Source organism: Myotis daubentonii, chromosome 11 (assembly GCF_963259705.1).
Source record: "Myotis daubentonii chromosome 11, mMyoDau2.1, whole genome shotgun sequence".
NCBI classification, from domain to species: domain Eukaryota; kingdom Metazoa; phylum Chordata; class Mammalia; order Chiroptera; family Vespertilionidae; genus Myotis; species Myotis daubentonii.
Window position 1 is genome coordinate 32,393,799 of NC_081850.1, and position 19,447 is coordinate 32,413,245.

General features: G+C 32.5%; 1 protein-coding gene and 1 non-coding gene across 2 annotated transcripts in view; one reads left to right on the forward strand and one right to left on the reverse strand.

Annotated features, from left to right (window-relative positions):
• KIAA2026 (KIAA2026 ortholog) overlaps positions 1-19,447 on the forward strand; it is a 108,855-nt gene that overhangs the window by 52,161 nt on the left and 37,247 nt on the right. The window contains exons 5-6 of the mRNA XM_059658715.1: positions 2,687-4,113; positions 15,993-16,072. Coding sequence (XP_059514698.1) covers positions 2,687-4,113; positions 15,993-16,072 — 1,507 coding nt within the window. The remainder of the gene's footprint in view (positions 1-2,686; positions 4,114-15,992; positions 16,073-19,447) is intronic.
• LOC132212862 (U6 spliceosomal RNA) lies at positions 15,161-15,263 on the reverse strand. The gene has a single exon (XR_009447808.1). It is a non-coding gene; the product is annotated as a U6 spliceosomal RNA (small nuclear RNA).

Below are 19,447 nucleotides of genomic sequence, written 5' to 3' on the forward strand. Positions count from 1 at the left end.
GCCTCCTACACTGGTGATTGAGCCTGCAACCCAGGCATATGTCCTGACTGGAACAGAACTGTGACCTTCTGATTCATAAGTCGACACTCAACCACTGAGCCATGCTGGCCAGGCGTAAATTCTTGAGATTTTTTTCCCTTCCATTTACCACTTCTATTTGAAAACAATTTTCCTTGCAGTTCCCTAATTGGGGACAGGGGAAGAGACTAATGTTTCTAGTATACTTTTCTACTGATTATGTGGGCTTTTGAGTCCCAGCTTTGTATCAGGAAGCTTGATTCTGTCAGCTCACCTTAACTAACCCCCATTCAATGAGAAATTAAAACTCTTCAAAATTATAAGTACATTTGAAGAAAATTAAATTTTATTAAATGTAGCATTGTTTGGGTGTTCAGATGTCATCATATATGTAAATGTCAAATCACAAGTGACAGTTAATATTTTTAATGAACTAGGACCATTTGATCAAATAATTTGTTGTATCTATTATAGCAATGTAGTTGTAATGTGACCTCTCAGCCAAAAAGGTAAATGTAGGCATGTTCAGTGAAAGAAATCACTCTGATAATGCTAAAATAGTGTCTTCCTGTGTATTTGTTTTAACAAATTACAATATGATAGTATAAAAAATAGCCAGTGTCAGACATTATACCTGGGTTTTCATATAAAGCCCAAGAATTAGTCACATGTCAGTGTTTTTATACATCATTTCTAGAGGAAGCATTCTCACTTTTCAAAATCAAGAATAAGATAAATTATTATATTTCCCCTCATTTGTTGTTGTATCCTAATCCCCCCCCAAAACTTCATATGATTTAATTTATCTTATACAGCTTTCTTGAAATAAAATTTATACACCATGCAATTTACCTATTTAAAGTGTTAAAATCAGTTATTCTTAGTATATTCACAAAGTTGTACAGTCATCACTTCAATCAGTTTTAAAACATTTCATCACTCTAAAAAGATTGTTAACTGTCACTCTCAATTATCCCTAACTTCCCTAATCCTAGGAAACTACTAATCTACTTTCTGTCTCTATAGACTTCTGGACATTGTATAGAAATGTAGTTACACAATATGTGGTCTTTGTGGATGTCTTCTTTCACTTAGTATCATGTTTTCAAGGTTATCCATGTTCAGTAGCATGTATCAGCACTTCGTTTGCTTTATTGCCAAATAATATTTCATTGTGTGGATATACCACATTTTATTTATCCACTCAGGAGTTGACAGACATTTGGCGTGTTTCCACTCTGGCTATTATGAATAATGCTACTATGAACATTTACATACAAGTTTTTATATGGACATAACTTTTCATTTCTTTTGGGTATAAACCTAGGAGTAGAATTGCTGGATCACATGGTAATCTTAAACTTCTGAGGAAGTTTACAGTGTTTTCCAAAGCAGCTGAACCCTTTACATTGTATAAAGTTTCCAATTTCTCTACCTTTTTACCAATACTTATCTCTCTTATTATAGTCATCTTGGTGGGTATGAATTGGTATCTTATTGTGGTTTTGATATACATTTCTCTAATGGATAACAATGTTGAGCATCTTTTCATGTGCTTATTGTTCTTTTGTATACCTTCTTTGGAGAAATGTCTGTTGAGATCCTTTGCCTTTTTTTTAATCCAGTTATTTATCTTTTTATTATTGAGTTGTAAGTGTTCCTTATATTTTCTAAATACAAATCTCTTATTAGGTATATGGTTTACAAAAATTTTCGCCTGTGGGTTGTCTTTTCACAGTACAGAAGCTTTTAGTTTTGATGATGTCCCCTTTATTTTTTCTTTTATTGCTTGTGCTTTTGGTGTTATGTCTATAAGAACACACTGCCTAATACAGTATCAAAAAAGATTTACATCTGTCTTTTCACATAATTTAAAATTTTTAAATAAAATTTTGTAGCAGTATCAGTAAAGAGATGTTTTTAAGGGGGAAAAAACACCCATAATCAATCTAGGAGTCATTTATTTTTGAAATGCTATAATGCCCTTGTCCATTGTATGCATATTTTTATTTTTATTTTTTGCATATTTTTATTATTGCTATTGTTCATTAAGTACTATGTTGTGTTCTGATACTCTTGTGTTTATATGTCATAGTCATAATTCTAATTTTAAGGCTACATAATATAGCCAGTTTATTTTCTAGTTGTGTAATGCAACTTCTTTATATTATATGATATAATATATTTATGATATATTTATTATATGATAAAAGTGATCAACACAGACACATAACTTTTTGCTTGTACTGAATTATTTTCTTCATATAACTTTTTAGAAATGGAATTATAGGCTCAAAGGATGTAAACATCTTTACAGCTCCTATATGATGTCACATTACTTCTAGAAAGCACTAAAATTCTTTTGTTTAGAAGACATGCTTTAATTTTTTTTTCATATATTTTAAAGTTGATGTACATTATAAGAGTTTTACTTTGAGTGGCAATATTGTCAGTGATAATCCTCTATCAAGAAAACTCATGATGAAGTTAAATGTGTATTTCTTCATCTGAAAAAAAAATGATATAGGCAATGGAACACTTTGTACTGATACTTTAAACTGGACCAGCCAGTTGCCTTGTTGACTGAAGATAAATATGACAAAATTTGTTATTTTATGGCATCTTCTACTTTAAGCAATAATAGTATATTTTGTTAAATTTCCTTTAGGCTTCGGGAGCAGGAGAGAAAAGAAGCAGAAGAAGCTAGTCAAAAGGAAATAGAAGAATGGGAAAGAAGACTTCTAGCTCAAGCAGCTCCAACTTGTATGGAGACCATGTGGGAAATTCCAGCTATTGGGCATTTCCTTTGCTTAGCCCAGCAAATTCTAAACTTGCCCGAAATAGTCTTCTACGAATTGGAACGTTGTCTTCTGATGCCTCAGTGTAATGCTTTTTTATCTAAAATAATGACTTCTCTATTAAGTCCTCCTCATCGCAGACCTACCTTACATCGAAGACCTACTTTGCCTTATAGGACCTGGGAGGCAGCACTGAGACAGAAAGTACACCAGTGGTACACTGCTGTAGGGCAGACTGAAAATCCCAATAACTGTGCTGAGAAACTTGGGTTGTGTCCTCAGTTTTTTAAAGTTCTTGGAGAAGTTAATCCATTGGAAGAAAAACCTTTTCATGAACTACCTTTCCACCAAAAAGTGTGGTTACTTAAGGGTCTTTGTGACTTTGTGTATGAAACACAAAAAGAAGTTCAAGATGCTGTACTTGGACAGCCTATTCATGAATGCAGGGAAGTTATACTTGGTTATGATTATTTGGAGAATGCATACGTACATTTCCCACAGTTCTGTGGTGCAGATGTACGGATTTACAAGCAGAGACCTTTTCAGGCCCCAGAATTTCCAATTCCACCCATTAAAATACAAAGAGTACCTCGGATTAAACTGGAGAAATTGAAGTGTGACTATTTTAGTACAAGTAATGGAGAACATAGGTGTGGTAGATGTGGTAGAGAAGGCCTGCCCTCTGCCTTCAAAAAAGAGAAAGAAATTAATTTGGATCCAACTTGCTGCCATGCTAAAATGAACTTGGATAATCATGACATCTCTGATGAAATGGAAGTGAAATCGAACTGTGAAATTAGAATTCGCAGACCCTGCGAAATTAAGAAAACTGATTGCTGTAAAGAAAATTTAGAGAAACCAGGAAGTCCAGGTGAAGTTACTGGCTTTGGAGAGCCTCTTAGTCCAGGTGAAATAAGGTTTATAGAAAATCACGAAAGATATGGTGAAGCTTCTAGAGTAAAGCCTGAACCCAGTCCATTAAAAGAAAATGCTCTGAAATCTTGCCAAATACATGTAAATGGAAGTCACAATGATCACGCAGAAATTAGCTGCCCCAAAGTTGTAAGGGATATTTTATTAGAGCAGTCATTGCAGAGCCACAAGAAACTCAAGCTAACTAAAATGAGGGCAAAAAAGAAGAAAAAGAAAAAAAAGAAATTAAAAGATGCTTTGAATGAAAACTTACAGAGAAAGCGTGAAGGTCTTCATTCTCTTGCATTCAAGTCTTACAAACCTGAGATCCAGAATAAGTTATTGATCATCAAAAAGAAGGCAAAACACAAGAAGCACAAATCTGGTAAGCTAACACAAATCAGTGAGAATTACATTTATGCATACTTCAAGTTCTTTCAATTAGGCATCTTAACAATGAAATGAACACGTATGTATGCGTGTTGGCAGAACAGAAGAGGTTTTATTATTAACAACAACAATAACAACAAAATACCGGTACAATACATTTGAATTTAATTTTCTTCTGACAGTCTTTGGACATTATGTGTTTACATTTCTTTGGACCAGTTTCTCCATAAGTGACACTTTCCATCACTGATGAGAAGTCTTTATTTTCCTTGGGTAAGGGCAGTTACAATGCAGTGGAAAAAGCACTGATATCAGGGGATTGCATTCCCAGGACTAAAGTTCATAGCAACTAGCTTCTTAAACCAAGGCAGGCCAGATTATCTTTCTGGGTATCAGTTTTTCCCCACATCATACATTTTTCAGTACTCTTTTCAGTTTGTATTTGCATATCCAGAAAAATGTTGTGAAATATAAGGAAAGAGCTATATCAACTAATAAGACAGGAATCATTTTTATAACAGAATTTGTAAGTTTGTCTTATACCTAATGTAAATAATGTATTTGTCACAAGCCTATTTAAAAATTAAAGCAAAAAAATCCGATAAATATGCAGGGTGTTCCCCCAAAATGTGTATGCACTTTGAATGATTATAAAGTCAGTGTTTATTAACATATAGTTCATTTTCAAAATTTAAAAGAGTCTACAGAAATGAATAATTTTTTTTTGTAATTGCCTGTTTTCAAACTGATGACAATTCTTGTCCAGGCACTGGTGATAACACAAAGCCATGGGATCTCAAACATCAAGAATCCTTTCTTTGGTATTTGTGTGCCCTCAATTCATTGACTTTTTTATACTGTAAACTTTATTTTTTATGTATCCCCAAAACAAAAAGTCTAGTGGCACTTTAGGATAAATTTTCTTTGTTCAAAGCTTCGTCTGGCTTCACCCATTTCAAATCAGTTAAACCTGAAAAGAAGTGAAAACTAAGTGTGTTATTAGCTGTTAAAGTGTGTATGCATACCTTATAGTATTCAGTGGTTGATTGCTCTGTTTTTTAATTGCTTTTGCTTTTCCTAATCTTTGCCATTTAATCAGCTTAAATGTCTCATTTATTGAGAGGATAGGCGAGATGAAAGCAGATGATTTAACTTCATTTATTAATCCTAATAAAAAGTTGCCTGATTGGGAAAACCTTGAATTGTTTACTAAAATAAATTGTGGTTTATTGTCTTTATTTGTGGATTTCAGTTTTTTTCATTCCCTCAGTTACAAAGATAATTAAGATTTGGCGATAATTTGATAATGAATTGGCAAATGAGGGAATGAATTTAGTTTAACTGCTATAGTAGGTGTTATACCATAGTTATTTAAATCATTAAATACAATTAAATGTATTTTTAAATGTATATGTAATGTATCATTGATAAAGAAGTAGTATAAAATTTACTATCAAGAACAGGTTTAATTTGTTGAACTGAAAATTGCAAAGTGGTCCACATTGAGCCAAGCAATGAAAAGCTACAATATTTTAAAGTAACTTTCAGCAATAAACCTTTTAAATTTTACAAGCAATCCATTAGGCTATATAAATTAAGTTTGACTTGAGTTCTCTGAAATCTTGGCCTCTGAAATATTAAATATTTTTAAATTTGAAAATGTTTCCAGTTCTAAAATATGTAATACTATTTTATTAATACCATTATTTCCTAAAACCTTTTATTAAGTTTTTATTTATGACTTACTATTCATGTATTCAAAGTTAATTATGAATTAAAGTGGTTTAGAAAATAACATAGTTATTAATGTAGCAGAATAAAAATATTAGTTGATGAGGATTAGTATAAAATGAATTTGTATTGTAAGCAAATGAAGTGTTCCATTTTTGAAATATAAGTTCAGAATGTAGATCAGAGAGAACATTTGAGAACTTCATGTCCAGTTCTAGACAAGTGAATGAAAAAAAGTCAGAAGCAAATTCAGCTAGTACTTGTGTATCTTCTGTGTGCCTTTTTAATTAAGGAGAGAAGTCTTACAGGCATGAAATAGGAGAAAATTATGCACTTGCCTATATACTGTTTTGGTTTTTATGTTTCGAGCAAATTTTAGAGAGTCAAGTCTTCAGTAACAATAATACTTGGATTTGGCAAATACTGTTCTGTTGTTAGCACTGGGTAAGCATAGACCAGCTCTCTTTCATCATCAGTCACTAAGCTTCTTACTGTTTTACATTGTTACATAAAATGTTTTACTAACAACAGAAATTTATTGTACATCATTTTGCCCTGGGCTTCTTTAATAGGTATGAGCTATTATGTGGCCTTTTATCATTAGTTTTGGGCATACTCTAATCCAGTATTTCCTTTCTCTTTTTAAGAGTGAGCTCCATGGTCCCAAGTTTGGGAGCTGTTCCTCTTATAGAGTCACATTATGCATTAGTACAGGTCCACAATGCATTTTATGAAACTCTTGTACCATTTATGTTTGGGGATTCAGAAATCTTCAGATTTTAGAAGGGTGTTAATGATGTATATAGTATTTTCAAAGGAACATCCTCAGTAGAGTTTGGAGCAGCCCTGTAATCAAATACATAATTTCTACAGAAAAGAAAAATGTATTAATTATCAGGCTAAATGAGATGAAGACTATAAAGAACCTCTTAACAGTTCAGGTCAGATTTTGCTACCATATAAATTATTTTTTTAATAAACTTTATTTTTCAGAATCTTTTAGACTTTAGAATTGTGAATAATTGATTCTGTGCCTGTATATTAAGGCCGCTGCAAGGTCTTGAAGAAAATAACATTGTTTTGTTTCTTTAACTTAGTAATTTTCAAGTTTATTTGAACACAGGGCTTTTTTTCCTTTTTCCAAATAATAGTATTGTGTAGAATATGCTTTGGGATAAGCTGTGTCATCCATGACTGATTATTAACCTTAATTTAGGGTAGACTAAATTCTACATGTGGTTAAACTGGTTCCTTTTATGTTTTAATTTTTGGTTCCATCTACAAATTTAGTAAACCTTCCTATTATGAGGGGAGATGGTTTTTAATAGAAGGCACAAAGGCAGATTGGTTTAAAATGATTTGATAATTTTAGTGCACTATAAGAGAATTTTGTAACGTTAAGCATTTTTATCTATTTTTCAGAATGGGAGTGTTCTTTCTGCCTTTTAAAATTTTGAATTCATTTTTAGTTAATTTAAGCCTGTTCCTTACTTTTGGAAACATTATAGAATAGAAAAACATTGGAATTTTCCTTAATGTGCATAATTATAGCATCAGATACTTCTCCTTCAGTATACTTATTTTATTAAATCTGTTCATAACAGTTATATTTTTTCTAGGTTATTTTGGTTATTATCTACACTCTGTTCTATAACATTCTTTTTTAGCCTTGATTAAAATTAAGGATTAAAATTATTAAACTATCAGGAAGTTTAATAATTTCCATAGCAGTAAATCTGAAAAGAATCGTAAGTTGTCAGTGAAAGTGCTTTTGAGAAGGCAAGCATTGCTTTACATAGATTAGGAAGATTAAAAAATATTTATATACCAGTCAAAAAAATGAGGTCAAACTTTTTTTTTTGTAACTTATTTTTAATGTATTTTGTCATCATTGAGTTGATTTTAAGGCTAAGTCCGTTTTCTGAAAAGGCAGTTTCCTATAAAAGTTAAAAGTTTATTTAATGTAAACCTTGGAAAGACCATTGACAGGTAACTTTGAGACCATTAGTTTGTGTTAGAATGCACTACATTTATTTGTTAGAGTATTTATTATAGAGAGCAGAGTTTAATCACTTAAGTTGTAAACTGTATTTGCCACTGGAGGTTAGGTTTATTGCCAACCTTGGGATTATTGATTCTTTGTTTATGACCTTTTTTTTTATTTCAAGAAAAACGATTTTAAATATAATAATATTACATGCAATAAACCCCAATTATTGAAGAAAAATGATCTTATATATAATAATATTTCAAGCAATAAACATTAATATTTCAAGAATCAAAAGGATTTTAAGTATAGTAATATTACCAAAACCTGTACTAACAATATAATATCACAAAAGTTGTAGGAAATATTAAAAATCTGCAAATAACAGGATTACTTTTATTATATTCTAGTATAACCCCCCCCCCCCTTTGGCTCTATTTTTGTTCATCAGTTTATGTTGTTCATTATATTCCACAAATGAGTGAGATCATATATTTATCTTTGTCCGACTGGGTTATTTCACTTAGCATGATGCTTTTAAAGTCTATTTTGTTGGATATGAGTATTGCTACTCCCGCTTTTTTTTACTTTTCCATTAGCATGGAAAATTTTTTTCCATCCCTTCACTTTCATCCTGAGTGTGTCTTTTGCTTTGACGTGGGTCTCTTGTGGACAGCATACAGTTAAGTTATGTTTTTGTTTCCATTCAGCTACCCTACACCTTTTGATTGGAGCATTTAATCCATTTACATTTAGGGTTATTATTGAGAAGTACTTATTTATAGCCATTTTAAATCTGTATGGCTAAGTTTCTCTCTCTGTTTCTTCTCAACAATCCCGTAAAGCAATCCCTTTAGCATCCTGTCTAATAAAAGAGAAACATGGTAATTAGCGTATGACCGCTACCCTTCCCATTGGCTAATCAGGGCAATATGCAAATTAACTGCCAGCCAAGATGGTGGCCGGCAGCCAGGCAGATGGAAACTAACATGAGGCTTGCTTGCTTCAGTGACGGAGGACTCCAACGTTCCCTGCCAGCCCCGCCGGCCTCTGAGCTTGCACTTTGAAACATTGTAACAAATATAGAAGCTAAACAAAACCCCAGTGTGGTCCCTCTGCCTGGTCTGTGGGATCTGGCCAAAACCAGCTCCAACATCCCCTGAGGGGTCCCGGATTGCGAGAGGGTGCAGGCCAGGCCGAGGAACCCCACCAGTGCATGATCGGGGCCGGGGAGGAACTGTGGGAAGACTCCAGGGTGTGTCCAGTCTGTCTCACTCAGTCCTGATCGGCTGGACCTCAGCAGCAAGCTAATCTACCAGTTCCGTGGTCGGCAAACTATGGCTCGCGAGCCACATGCGGCTCTTTGGCCCCTTGAGTGTGGCTCTTCCTAAGCTTTAGGAGTACCCTTATTAAGATAATAACAATGTACCTACCTATATAGTTTAAGTTTTAAAAATTTGGCTCTCAAAAGAAATTTCAGTCGTTGTACTGTTGATATTTGGTTCTGTTGACTAATGAGTTTGCCGACCACTGTATCAGTTGGAGCGTCTGCCCCCTGGTGGTCAGTGCAGGTTCAGCAGCCTTAGCATATCATTAGCATATTACACTTTGATTGGTTGAATGGATGACTGGAAGACTGGACACTTAGCATATTAGGCTTTTATTATAGAGGATTGTTACGTTTCATATTGTCCCACAGTTCCCTTAAGCTGTCTTCCTGTTTTTTCATTGTTTTTTTCTTTTTGGTTCTCTAGTTGAGTGATATTTCCGACTATCTTCTGATTCACTGATTCAATCCTCAGCTTCCCCTAATCAGCTGTGTATTCCTTCCAATGTGTTATTTATTTGTGTTATGTCATTCTTTATCTCAGACTGTTCTTTTTTCGTAGTTACTGTATCTTTTTTCATACTGTTGTGCTATTTTAAATAATCGAATCAGGATCCCAGTACAAGGAAATGAGCACTAAATAAGATCTATCAAATGTGTAAAAAACAGTATATTGGTTTATAGGGAATAACAGAGAAAGTAATGTAATCTACAATATTTGGTTACATCCAGACCGATATTTGTAAAAAAGATTGTATAGTTCTGTGTTGATAGCACTATTATAGCACTTACCTATGTGTGTCTTTATGGGGAAAACTTTTAGAGGACCAACTCAAGATGCCACGGTCAAAGAGAGTAAAAGGATAAACTGTACTCCATATCCTTTTATTTTATTGCCTTCTACTCTCCCACCCTATCCCACCCCCACAAAAGTGAACACTTGTCTATTGTTTAATGTATGCCAGGCACTGTTCTAAGCCTTTATACAAATTGTCTCATTGAACCTTCATAAAAACTCCATGAAGTAGATACTATTGTTATTTCCTATTATATAGATGTTATAGATTAAAAAACTGAAGCACAGAGAAGTTTATTCTGTGTCCAAGGTAACACAGCTGGTAAGTGGCAGGATTAGGAGAAAGGATCTTGCAAGGTAATTAGGACATCATTAAATAGCTATAAAAAGAAACTGACAAGATTTAGATGAAGGAGGTAACTTCAGAAAGAGGAAATTCTAAATCCAGATAAGAATTATTACATGACTTTTCTATCACATTGGCAGGAAAGAAAAAACATTTTGAGAAATATATTGCAATAAGAAGGAGAATTTGACAAACTGACTCAGTATTCTAAATTAAAGGAGAAAAAAAGAAATAGGCGTTCAGCAGTTATTGAATTATATGATAGGGTTAAAAAATGACCAGTATGATGAAAAATTTGCTCAAGAGAATAGGAGGAAATCAGCTGTTTTGTTAAGGCCAAATTGCTTACTTAGAGAACATTCCAGAAATTTCTGTAAAATATATTCATTCAAAACATGCACTTTTAGTAAATAAAGGTCAAGTTTAGAATCCAGTTGTGGCCTCACATTCTAAGTACTTCCCAGATTTGGTATTTAATAATAAAAATGCCCTTTTAACAGTGATTAATGTCTTATTGTCCATTCATTTAAGGTTCCTAAAATGAAAACACTAAGAGAGTAGTGAATGTGTTGGGAGAATTCTTATACATGGGAAGGCCAAATCTAGGAGGGCATTGGAGTGAAAGTGGAAGGCCAAGGGGTAAAGACAGGCAGGGCAGCCAAGTGAATGAGAGGGATAAAGATGAGTAATGAGAGACTGAGGAAAGAGGAGTTGGAGTAGGGATGATAATCATCTTCATTTTTCTAGTAAGTGTATCTGCATATTCTAGAAGACTAGAGTTTTGTGCCTATATTTATAGTGTAAAATATATTTTTAGTTACATTTTTCCTCTCATGCTGGGCTTTCTTTTCTTGAGCTGTTCTAAGCATAGTTTTAAAAAGCTTCATTAGGCTGCACTTGTAACATTAATTACTAGACTATATTAAGGTTTTTATTCATTTTCTTGGTACAAGTTGAGATTCAACTTTTTGCCCATGTCTATGTTTTAAGCCCAAGAATTAGAGTTGAAATTCCGTGTGTGTGTGTGTGTGTGTGTGTGTGTTTAAATGCTTCTTTATTTTTATTTTTTCTTAATATATTTTTACTGATTTCAGAGTGGAAGGAAGAGGGAGAGATAGAAACATCAATGATGAGAGAGAATCATTGATCCGCTGCCTCCTGCATGCCCCCCATTGGGGATGGAGCCTGCAACCCAGGCATGTGCCCTTGACTGGAATCGAATCCAGGACACTTCAGTACGCAGGCTGATGCTCTAACCACTGAGCACTCGGCTAGGGCATTTTTGTGTGTGTTTTAACTGTTCCTGGCTTCAGCACAGTCCTAGATCTGAGAATTACATTCTATTTTGTGGTAACAGGTGACTTAGGGCAGTGGAAGCCCACTGAGAGGCAGTATGTAACTTGCCCTGTATATATCATGCCCTGAAACAAAAACAGATTAGTAAGTAAAGACTGTGAGGTTTTATAGTACACAATGCTCTCTTTTAAAAGTAAGTATTTAATTAAAAGGAAGAACTAATTTTTATTAAAGATACAGGAAATTTTTTGTTTAGATTGTTTTTATGAGTATTATGTAATAGTGAATATGTGAATCTTCCCCTAGTGTAAAGGAATGCTCAGAAATATGTCAAAAGCATATTATATTGCTGAGAAAGTTAGAAAGAACACAGTATTTTATCATTAAAAAGAGCACAGCTTTAACCCTGGCTGGATGCTCAGTTGGTTAGAGCATCATCCCAATATCCAAAGGTTGCAGGTTCAATCCTCAGTTAGGTCACATAAAAGAATCAACCCATGAAGGCATAAATAAGTGGAACAACAAATCAATCTCTCTTTCTCTTTCTCTCTCTCTCTCTCTCTCTCTCTCTCTCTCTCTCTCTCTCTCTCAAAAGTAAATAAAATAACGTGCTTTAAAAAAGGAAAGAGCACAGCTTTGATGTGAGACAAGTCTAGTACAGATACATGCTCCAGTTCACGTTAGCTATAAGTCCTCCATCCATTTATTTGCCTGTTTATAGCGAGTTTGTTTATGTTTTAAAAAATGAGGTAATACCTACCTTGCTGTAGCATTACACAGATTAATTTGAATAGCAAAGCATAGTACCTAACATGGTGCTTGGCAGATTGTAAGAATCAATAAATGGTAACTATGATTTTTGAGAGGTTAGCATTGCATAATGGACCTTGGACTTAGGCGGTAGAATCCCTAGCTGTGGTGCTTACTTACAGTGTAACACTTGAGTAAGTAATCTTTTTTCTCTTCAGTTAGCTCACATTAAAATGAGGAATTGCCTACCTTGGAGGGTTTTTTTGTGTGTTTGTGTTTTTGTTTTTGTTAAGAATTAACGAGATAATTTATATAAATCATGTTTGCTTATTACCACTCCTAGGTCATGTTGTGAAGCTCTTTGGTAAATTGCGTTATTTATTTAAAGTCATTGTCAATGTTTTCCTCAGCCAATATCATATTCAATGGTGAAAAACTGAAAGCTTTTTCTCTAAAGTCAGGAACAAGAAAAGGATGTCCATTCTCACCACTATTATTCAGCATAATTCTAGAAGTCCTAGCCAGAGCAGTCAGGCAAGTGAAATAAATAGAAGTAGATGCAGATGACATGATTCTGTATATAGAAAACCCTAAAGACTACCAAAAATATTTGAAACAATAAACAAATATAGTAAAGTTGCAGGATACAAAATAAATGTACAAAAATCCACTGCTTTACTATATACTAGCAATGAAACTTCAGAAAAATAAATGGGGGGAAAAATACCAATTTCATTTGCAATTGCAACCAAAAGAATAAAATACCTAGGAATAAACTTAAAGGATGTGAAGGACCTATATACCGAAAACTACAAAACTATTAAAGATTAAAAAAGGCACAATGAAATGAAAAGATATTCTGTGTTCATGGATTGGAAAAATCAATATAGTTTAAATGGCTATATTACCCAAAGATTTAATGCAATTCCCCATCAAAATCCCAATGCCATTAAAAAAAAAAAAGAGCAAAAAAAATCATCAGATTTGTACGGAACCAAAAAGACCCTAAATAGCCAAAGCAATCCTGAGAAAAAAGAACGAAGCCAGAAATATCACACTACCTGACTTGCAAATTATACTATAGAGCTATGATAATCATAACACCATGGTATTGGCAGAAAAACAGACACATAGAAGAATGGAATAGGATTGAGAGCCCAGAAATAAAACCACATGTATATGGGCAAATAATTTTTGATAACCCAAAAATACACAATGGAGAAAAGAAAGCCTTTTAAAAAATGGCAGTAGGAAAATTGGAAAGCCACATGCAAAAGAATGAAACCAGAAGCAGTTTGTCCCCATGTACAAAAAATAATTCAAAATGGATCAAAGGCCTAAATATAAGATCTGGAACAATAAATTACATAGAAGAAAACATAGGTACTAAACTTACGGACCTTGGTCTTAGAGAAGATTTTATGAACTTGACCCCAAAGGCAAGGGGAGTAAAGGCAAAAATAAATGAGTGGGACTATATCAAACTAAAAAGCTTCTGCACAGCAAAAGAAACCAGTAAAACAAAAAGGCAATCAACTGAATGGGAGATGATATGTACAAACAACAGCTCAGACAAGGATTTTTAATATCCAAAATATATATAAAGAACTCATACAACTCAACACCAGACAAATAATTCAATTAAAAAATGGGCAGAGAACCTGAACAGCCACCTCTTCCAAGAAGACATACAAATGGCCATCAGATATGAAAAAATGTTCAACTTCACTAGCTATTGGGGAAATGAAAATCAAAACTACAATGAGATACCACCTCACACCTGTTAGAATGGTTCTTATCAACAAGACAGGTAATAAGAGTTGGAAAGGTTGTGGAGAAAAAGGAACCCTATTCATTGCTGGTTGGAATATAAACTGGTACAGCCACTATGGAAAACAGTATGGTGGTTCCTCAAAAAATTAAGAATAGGGTTACTGTATGACCCAGCAATCCCTCTTCTGGGTATCTACTTGAAAAACTCAAACATTTCATTTGCAAAGATATATATACTCCTATGTTTATTGCAGCATTATTCATGGAGGCCAAGATATGGAGATAACCATAGTGTCCTTTGATAGAGGATTGGATAAAGAAGATGTACATATATACTATGGAATACTGTTCATTTGTAATAACATGGATGGACCTTGAGAATATTATGCTAAGTGAAGTGAATCAGTCAGAAAAAGCTAAGAACCATATGATTTCACTCCCATGTGGGATATAAAACTGAAACTGATAGGCACAGACAACATTGTGGTTGTTACCAGTGTTAAGAGGGGATGGCGGCAGGTAGTAAAGGGGGCTAAATATATGATGATGGAAGATGATTTGACTTTGGTTGGTGGGCACACAATGCAATATACAGGTCATGTATTGTAAAAATGTACACTTGAAATCTATATGATCCTATTAATGTCACCCCTATAAATTTATTTTTTTTAATTGTTTTCATGCAAGATCTTACCTGCATAGGATAATGTTTAAAAAGAAGCAATAGGGTGTATGTAGAGCAAAGTTACTTTATTTACTTAAACTCATTTTTCCTTTTGAAAAAAACAGTAACTTTTAATTTTCCCCTACAAATGATTGAGAATTAAATTAACTTTTAAGTATTTACAATTAATTTTTATCCCATTACATAGATTGTAAGCTCCTGAAGGACAGTTTCCATTTTATAATTCTTTGTTATTCCCATAAATTGTATAATGCCCTATATCTCTTGTTGGATAATTAACAATCAACTTATTATTAGTTGATTTTGTTAATTACAAGTGGGGAGAAAACATATTTACTTTTTTCTTTTTTAAAAAATATGGAACGCTTTATGAATTTTGCATGTCATCCTTGTGCAAGGGCCACGCTAATCTCTATCATTCCAATGTTAGTATATGTGCTGCTGAAGTGAGCACAAAACATACTTACTTTTAACATGATCTGAACTATGTCTCATGTCAGGTTAGATACACAGATATACTTCAATCTATGCTATGAATTTTATTTAAGAATATAAATTTATATTTCCCGGTGATTTTTGATTACACAAATGATTAGGTAGGTGCACTTTAAAGAGAGATGTTTACTTTGCTTTACAACTGGTCATTGAATACTGCCAAAGTCAGCACTTGAGGAAAGATTAGATGAGTGAAGAGCTAAAGGGATAGAAAAACTTTGTTTTCTGAGCTATTGAGAGGATTTTTACATTGGGTTGGCTAAATAGGCAATAGTCTTCAGAGTATAATTCTATGCAGGTTCCTGACTATGTAAGTTATTGTTAAAGGTAAGATTTTTTTTTCCTTATGTGACCTCATTTTAAGTTGTGAATTAAATTTTAACTGAGTTGTAGTAATGTGACTCTTTTGATAAATCTTATTACAGTAAATTCTGATACTGTGCAGCACATTGGAGATTGTAATAATTTGGTTCTTATATAAAGAATTATGGCATTTGTTTATGTGTCTGTTATAGGTAGTTATAGTTGAATGTTTGCTGTTACTAGGACTTGTTTTGATTCATCATTTTTATTGGACTCAGTGGAATCCATCTGTTATAATTTAACTTTCAAGGTTCTATGTAATATTTTTGTTAATGAAGGGTAATATTAACAGCATTATGAAGTTTTTCTCTTTTAATCTTGAAAGGAAAAAAATCCATATCTAAAAAAGCAATCACAAAGAAGAGGAAAACTGTCACAAAGTTACCTACTGTACCAGAATTTCAGGTAAGTGTTTTAGTTTTCTCTCAACATTTTTTTTAAAGTTTTGTTTCAGTGTTTGTATTGTTTGTAAAGAAATTAGCTAAATTCCACGTAGCACACACATACTTTCAAAGAAATGTTTCCAACTGTGACTTTTTTCCCTACAAGTACAGACATAGCTGGTACTTATGAGTTAATCTGCTAGTATTTCAAACAAATTTTTATCTCTTACTTTTTTCTGATAGAAATTTCTTTTTTATATACTATACTGTTTTGTAGAGGTAGTTTAATAGAACTATATATAAAAGTAAACGTGTAAATGAAAGTCTTCCAAGAACAAGCCATATATGTGCATGGAAATATTGCCAAGGTAATCCATTTTTATTTATTTTGGCACTGTAGAAATGGTTGAATTGTTAATATGAAAAACAAATCTTTTAACTCTTAGTTATTTATAAACTTTAGAAAGAATATTAAGTAAAGGTTAATTCAATTGTCTTTAAACATTTCTGCAAGAAGAAAAATAATTATATGACAACCATGTGACTATATGAAGAGTTTTTTGTTTGAAGCTGATACTAGAATAAGCAGAATCTCACCCTAATTAAATATTTTTATTTTCTGTTTTATAAAAGATGTTTTCTTCAACAAATGATTCTTTCTTTAAAAATTTCTTTGTATTGGTGTGTCCAGTTCATTTCCAAAAGTTCTATAACCTAATACTTCATTGCCACAAATAAAAATGATGTTAAAATGAGTTTCTATGAGTCAATTTAAGTAAAGAAAAAAATAAAGGCGTAATTTTGAAAATATTGATAGTATGTAAAGTGAGTTTAACAGTTACATATATCCAAAAATGTATACATCTACTTTTCAGTAAAAGTTCTGTTTTTGGGAGTATTTCTTTGAAAGTTATTATTTGGTAAAGTTACTAATTGTTCTTGGAAGACTTTCATTTACACATTTTCTTTTATATATAGTTCCATTAAATTAATATTTTTAAATGAACAAAGAAAGAAACATGTTTTTCTCTTGGTATTTTAAAATAGAGTATTAAAATGTTTTTTTAAAACATAAAGTAACTTGATTCTAGCCTATTCAGTAAAATGTGTATTTACTTTTTATTTAGAGGCCTTTCTATCATTGTTTGTACATGTTTTTAAATGCTATAATAGTATATTATCATTTTTCCATTGTTGTCATACTAGCCTTTGCTATTTCTTTTACTCATTTTTCCCGTAATCCTTCAAAGTATTCTGGCCTGATGTTGGTATTTGTCTCCATTCCTATCTTTAGTGGATGGACTTCTATATGTAATGACTGACATAGACCGAGTTTTAAAATAAGCAGGTGGTATTCATTAGTAAACCATGAAATCAGTGGATTGCATGACCAGCATTTCTTTTATAAGTTAACAAAGTTAAAATAGAAATTAAAAGAGTGTGTTCAATATAATAAGGGTAATATGGTTTCATGAAACTTTGATTTTAATCGTGTGTGTGTGTGTGTGTAACACTGACATGCAATGTATTTTTTACCATGGGTTGTAAGCAAAAGAGTTTTAAAAACACTGTCTTAAGTTAGGCTTTTAGTCAGTTACTAACTATGTACTTACCACTCTCAGAAATTTAAGGTCAAAAGTACATGTTTTGCTAGATTGTGCTATTTTAAATAAATGAGTGAAGGAAGAAAGGGAGGGAGAGGAGAGAGAAAGGGGAATGAGGGGTGGGGGCTAAAGATGGGAAATAGACTATGACAATAGTGGTTCTTATGTCTAGTTTACAGTTTGAATACCATGGTATTATTCATAAAGGAAATTGACACCTGTCTCCCAGGAAATAGGTCATTTGCTTCAAATAAGCAAAGAATAGTAGATAGTATTAGTCAGTAGTAAACTTCGTTAGAGTTTTGCCTCAAAATAATTTTATGTAAAGTTTGTTTTTTTAATTATTTGGAAGTTCCCCAATGTAAGAAGACTGATCACTATTTACTAAAGAAGTGAATTTATTTCCTTCACAAAAGTTCTAGCATTGTGACACCTAACACCTCAGATTCTGCAAATTTTTTTATCCAAGTTGTTTTAAGTATCACATTTCTAATATTAAACATAAAAATACTATATAGAAATGGTTAGCTGGAAGATTTGCTTCATGGTATTTATTCTAAAATGCCTTCTTGTAAGTCCTAATGAATTAAAGTGAATCCTATTTTGACGTCAACGAAACTAGAAATCAAACTTGTCTGCCTGTTTGTGTCCAGAAGAATCCAGGTTTATTTATATACCTACTTAATATCTATATCTCAGTTTAAGAAAATAATTATCCCATCCCTGTTTAAAGTTTACACTGTAGATATTCAAATGGTGGATTGGATTTATTCTTTTGTGTGTACTGTAAAAGAACTAACCATATCTATGCCACTTTTTCCTAAGTGATGTCAGTGGTTCTCAAACTTTAGATAGTATAAAAATAATCTGATACCTTTATTAAAAATGAAAGCTTTTGGGTTTCATCCTTGATTCAGTGAGTTTACCAGTAATCTGCATAGTGGTTAATTATATGGATTCTGGAACCAGGCTGTTTGGGTTTGAATGCCAACTTTACCATTAACTCTGAAACTTAGGTAAGTTACTGAACCTCTTTGTAATTTCAATTCCTCATCTGTACAATGGATAATAATAGTACCTACCTCAAAGGGTTGTTGTGAGGATTAAATGATAGAGCTTACTATTTTCTCTCTTGGTATTATTATTTTTTTTTTTCAAATAAACATGCCATATGCTTTAGACAAAAAAAAAAAAAAAAATACTGTGTTATGAGTAGGAAAATCAATTAGGAATTGGCTCAAGAGCATGTATTAATTATTAGACCTTTACCACTTTTCCAGCTGCTTAAGTCCTTGAAAGAAATCTTAGATTTGGTCATGTTTCATAAGTCATGAAATCTCATGATTAAGCTTATAAGAATTTGAAAAGTGAAAAGAACCAAGTAATATTATTTGCATCATTATATTTAACCAGAAGAAAAAACTTATGCTTAGCCCTACTCTAGTGTTGAGTTATACATTTGGTATATAGGGGAACTTGTCAAATTTTTTTTAGTCAAATGGTTGCAAAAAATTAGGAAATATATTTATTTTAATAAAATTTTTACCAAAAGCCTTTTACTTTAATTTGTGTAATTGAGAAAGAAATCTTATATATGAATTCTCATTTTGTACATAATTATAACAAAGTCAGAAAGTATTTTATTTTTTAGAAAGTATTTTAAAACCTTAGTGTGTCAAGCCAAAATAAGTTTAAACTTATTTTAAAACAAGTTCTTAAAATAGCTTAAAAGCCTTAGTTACCATGACTCTGCTTTTTATTGGTAATCAAAATCTTTCATATAATGCACACTT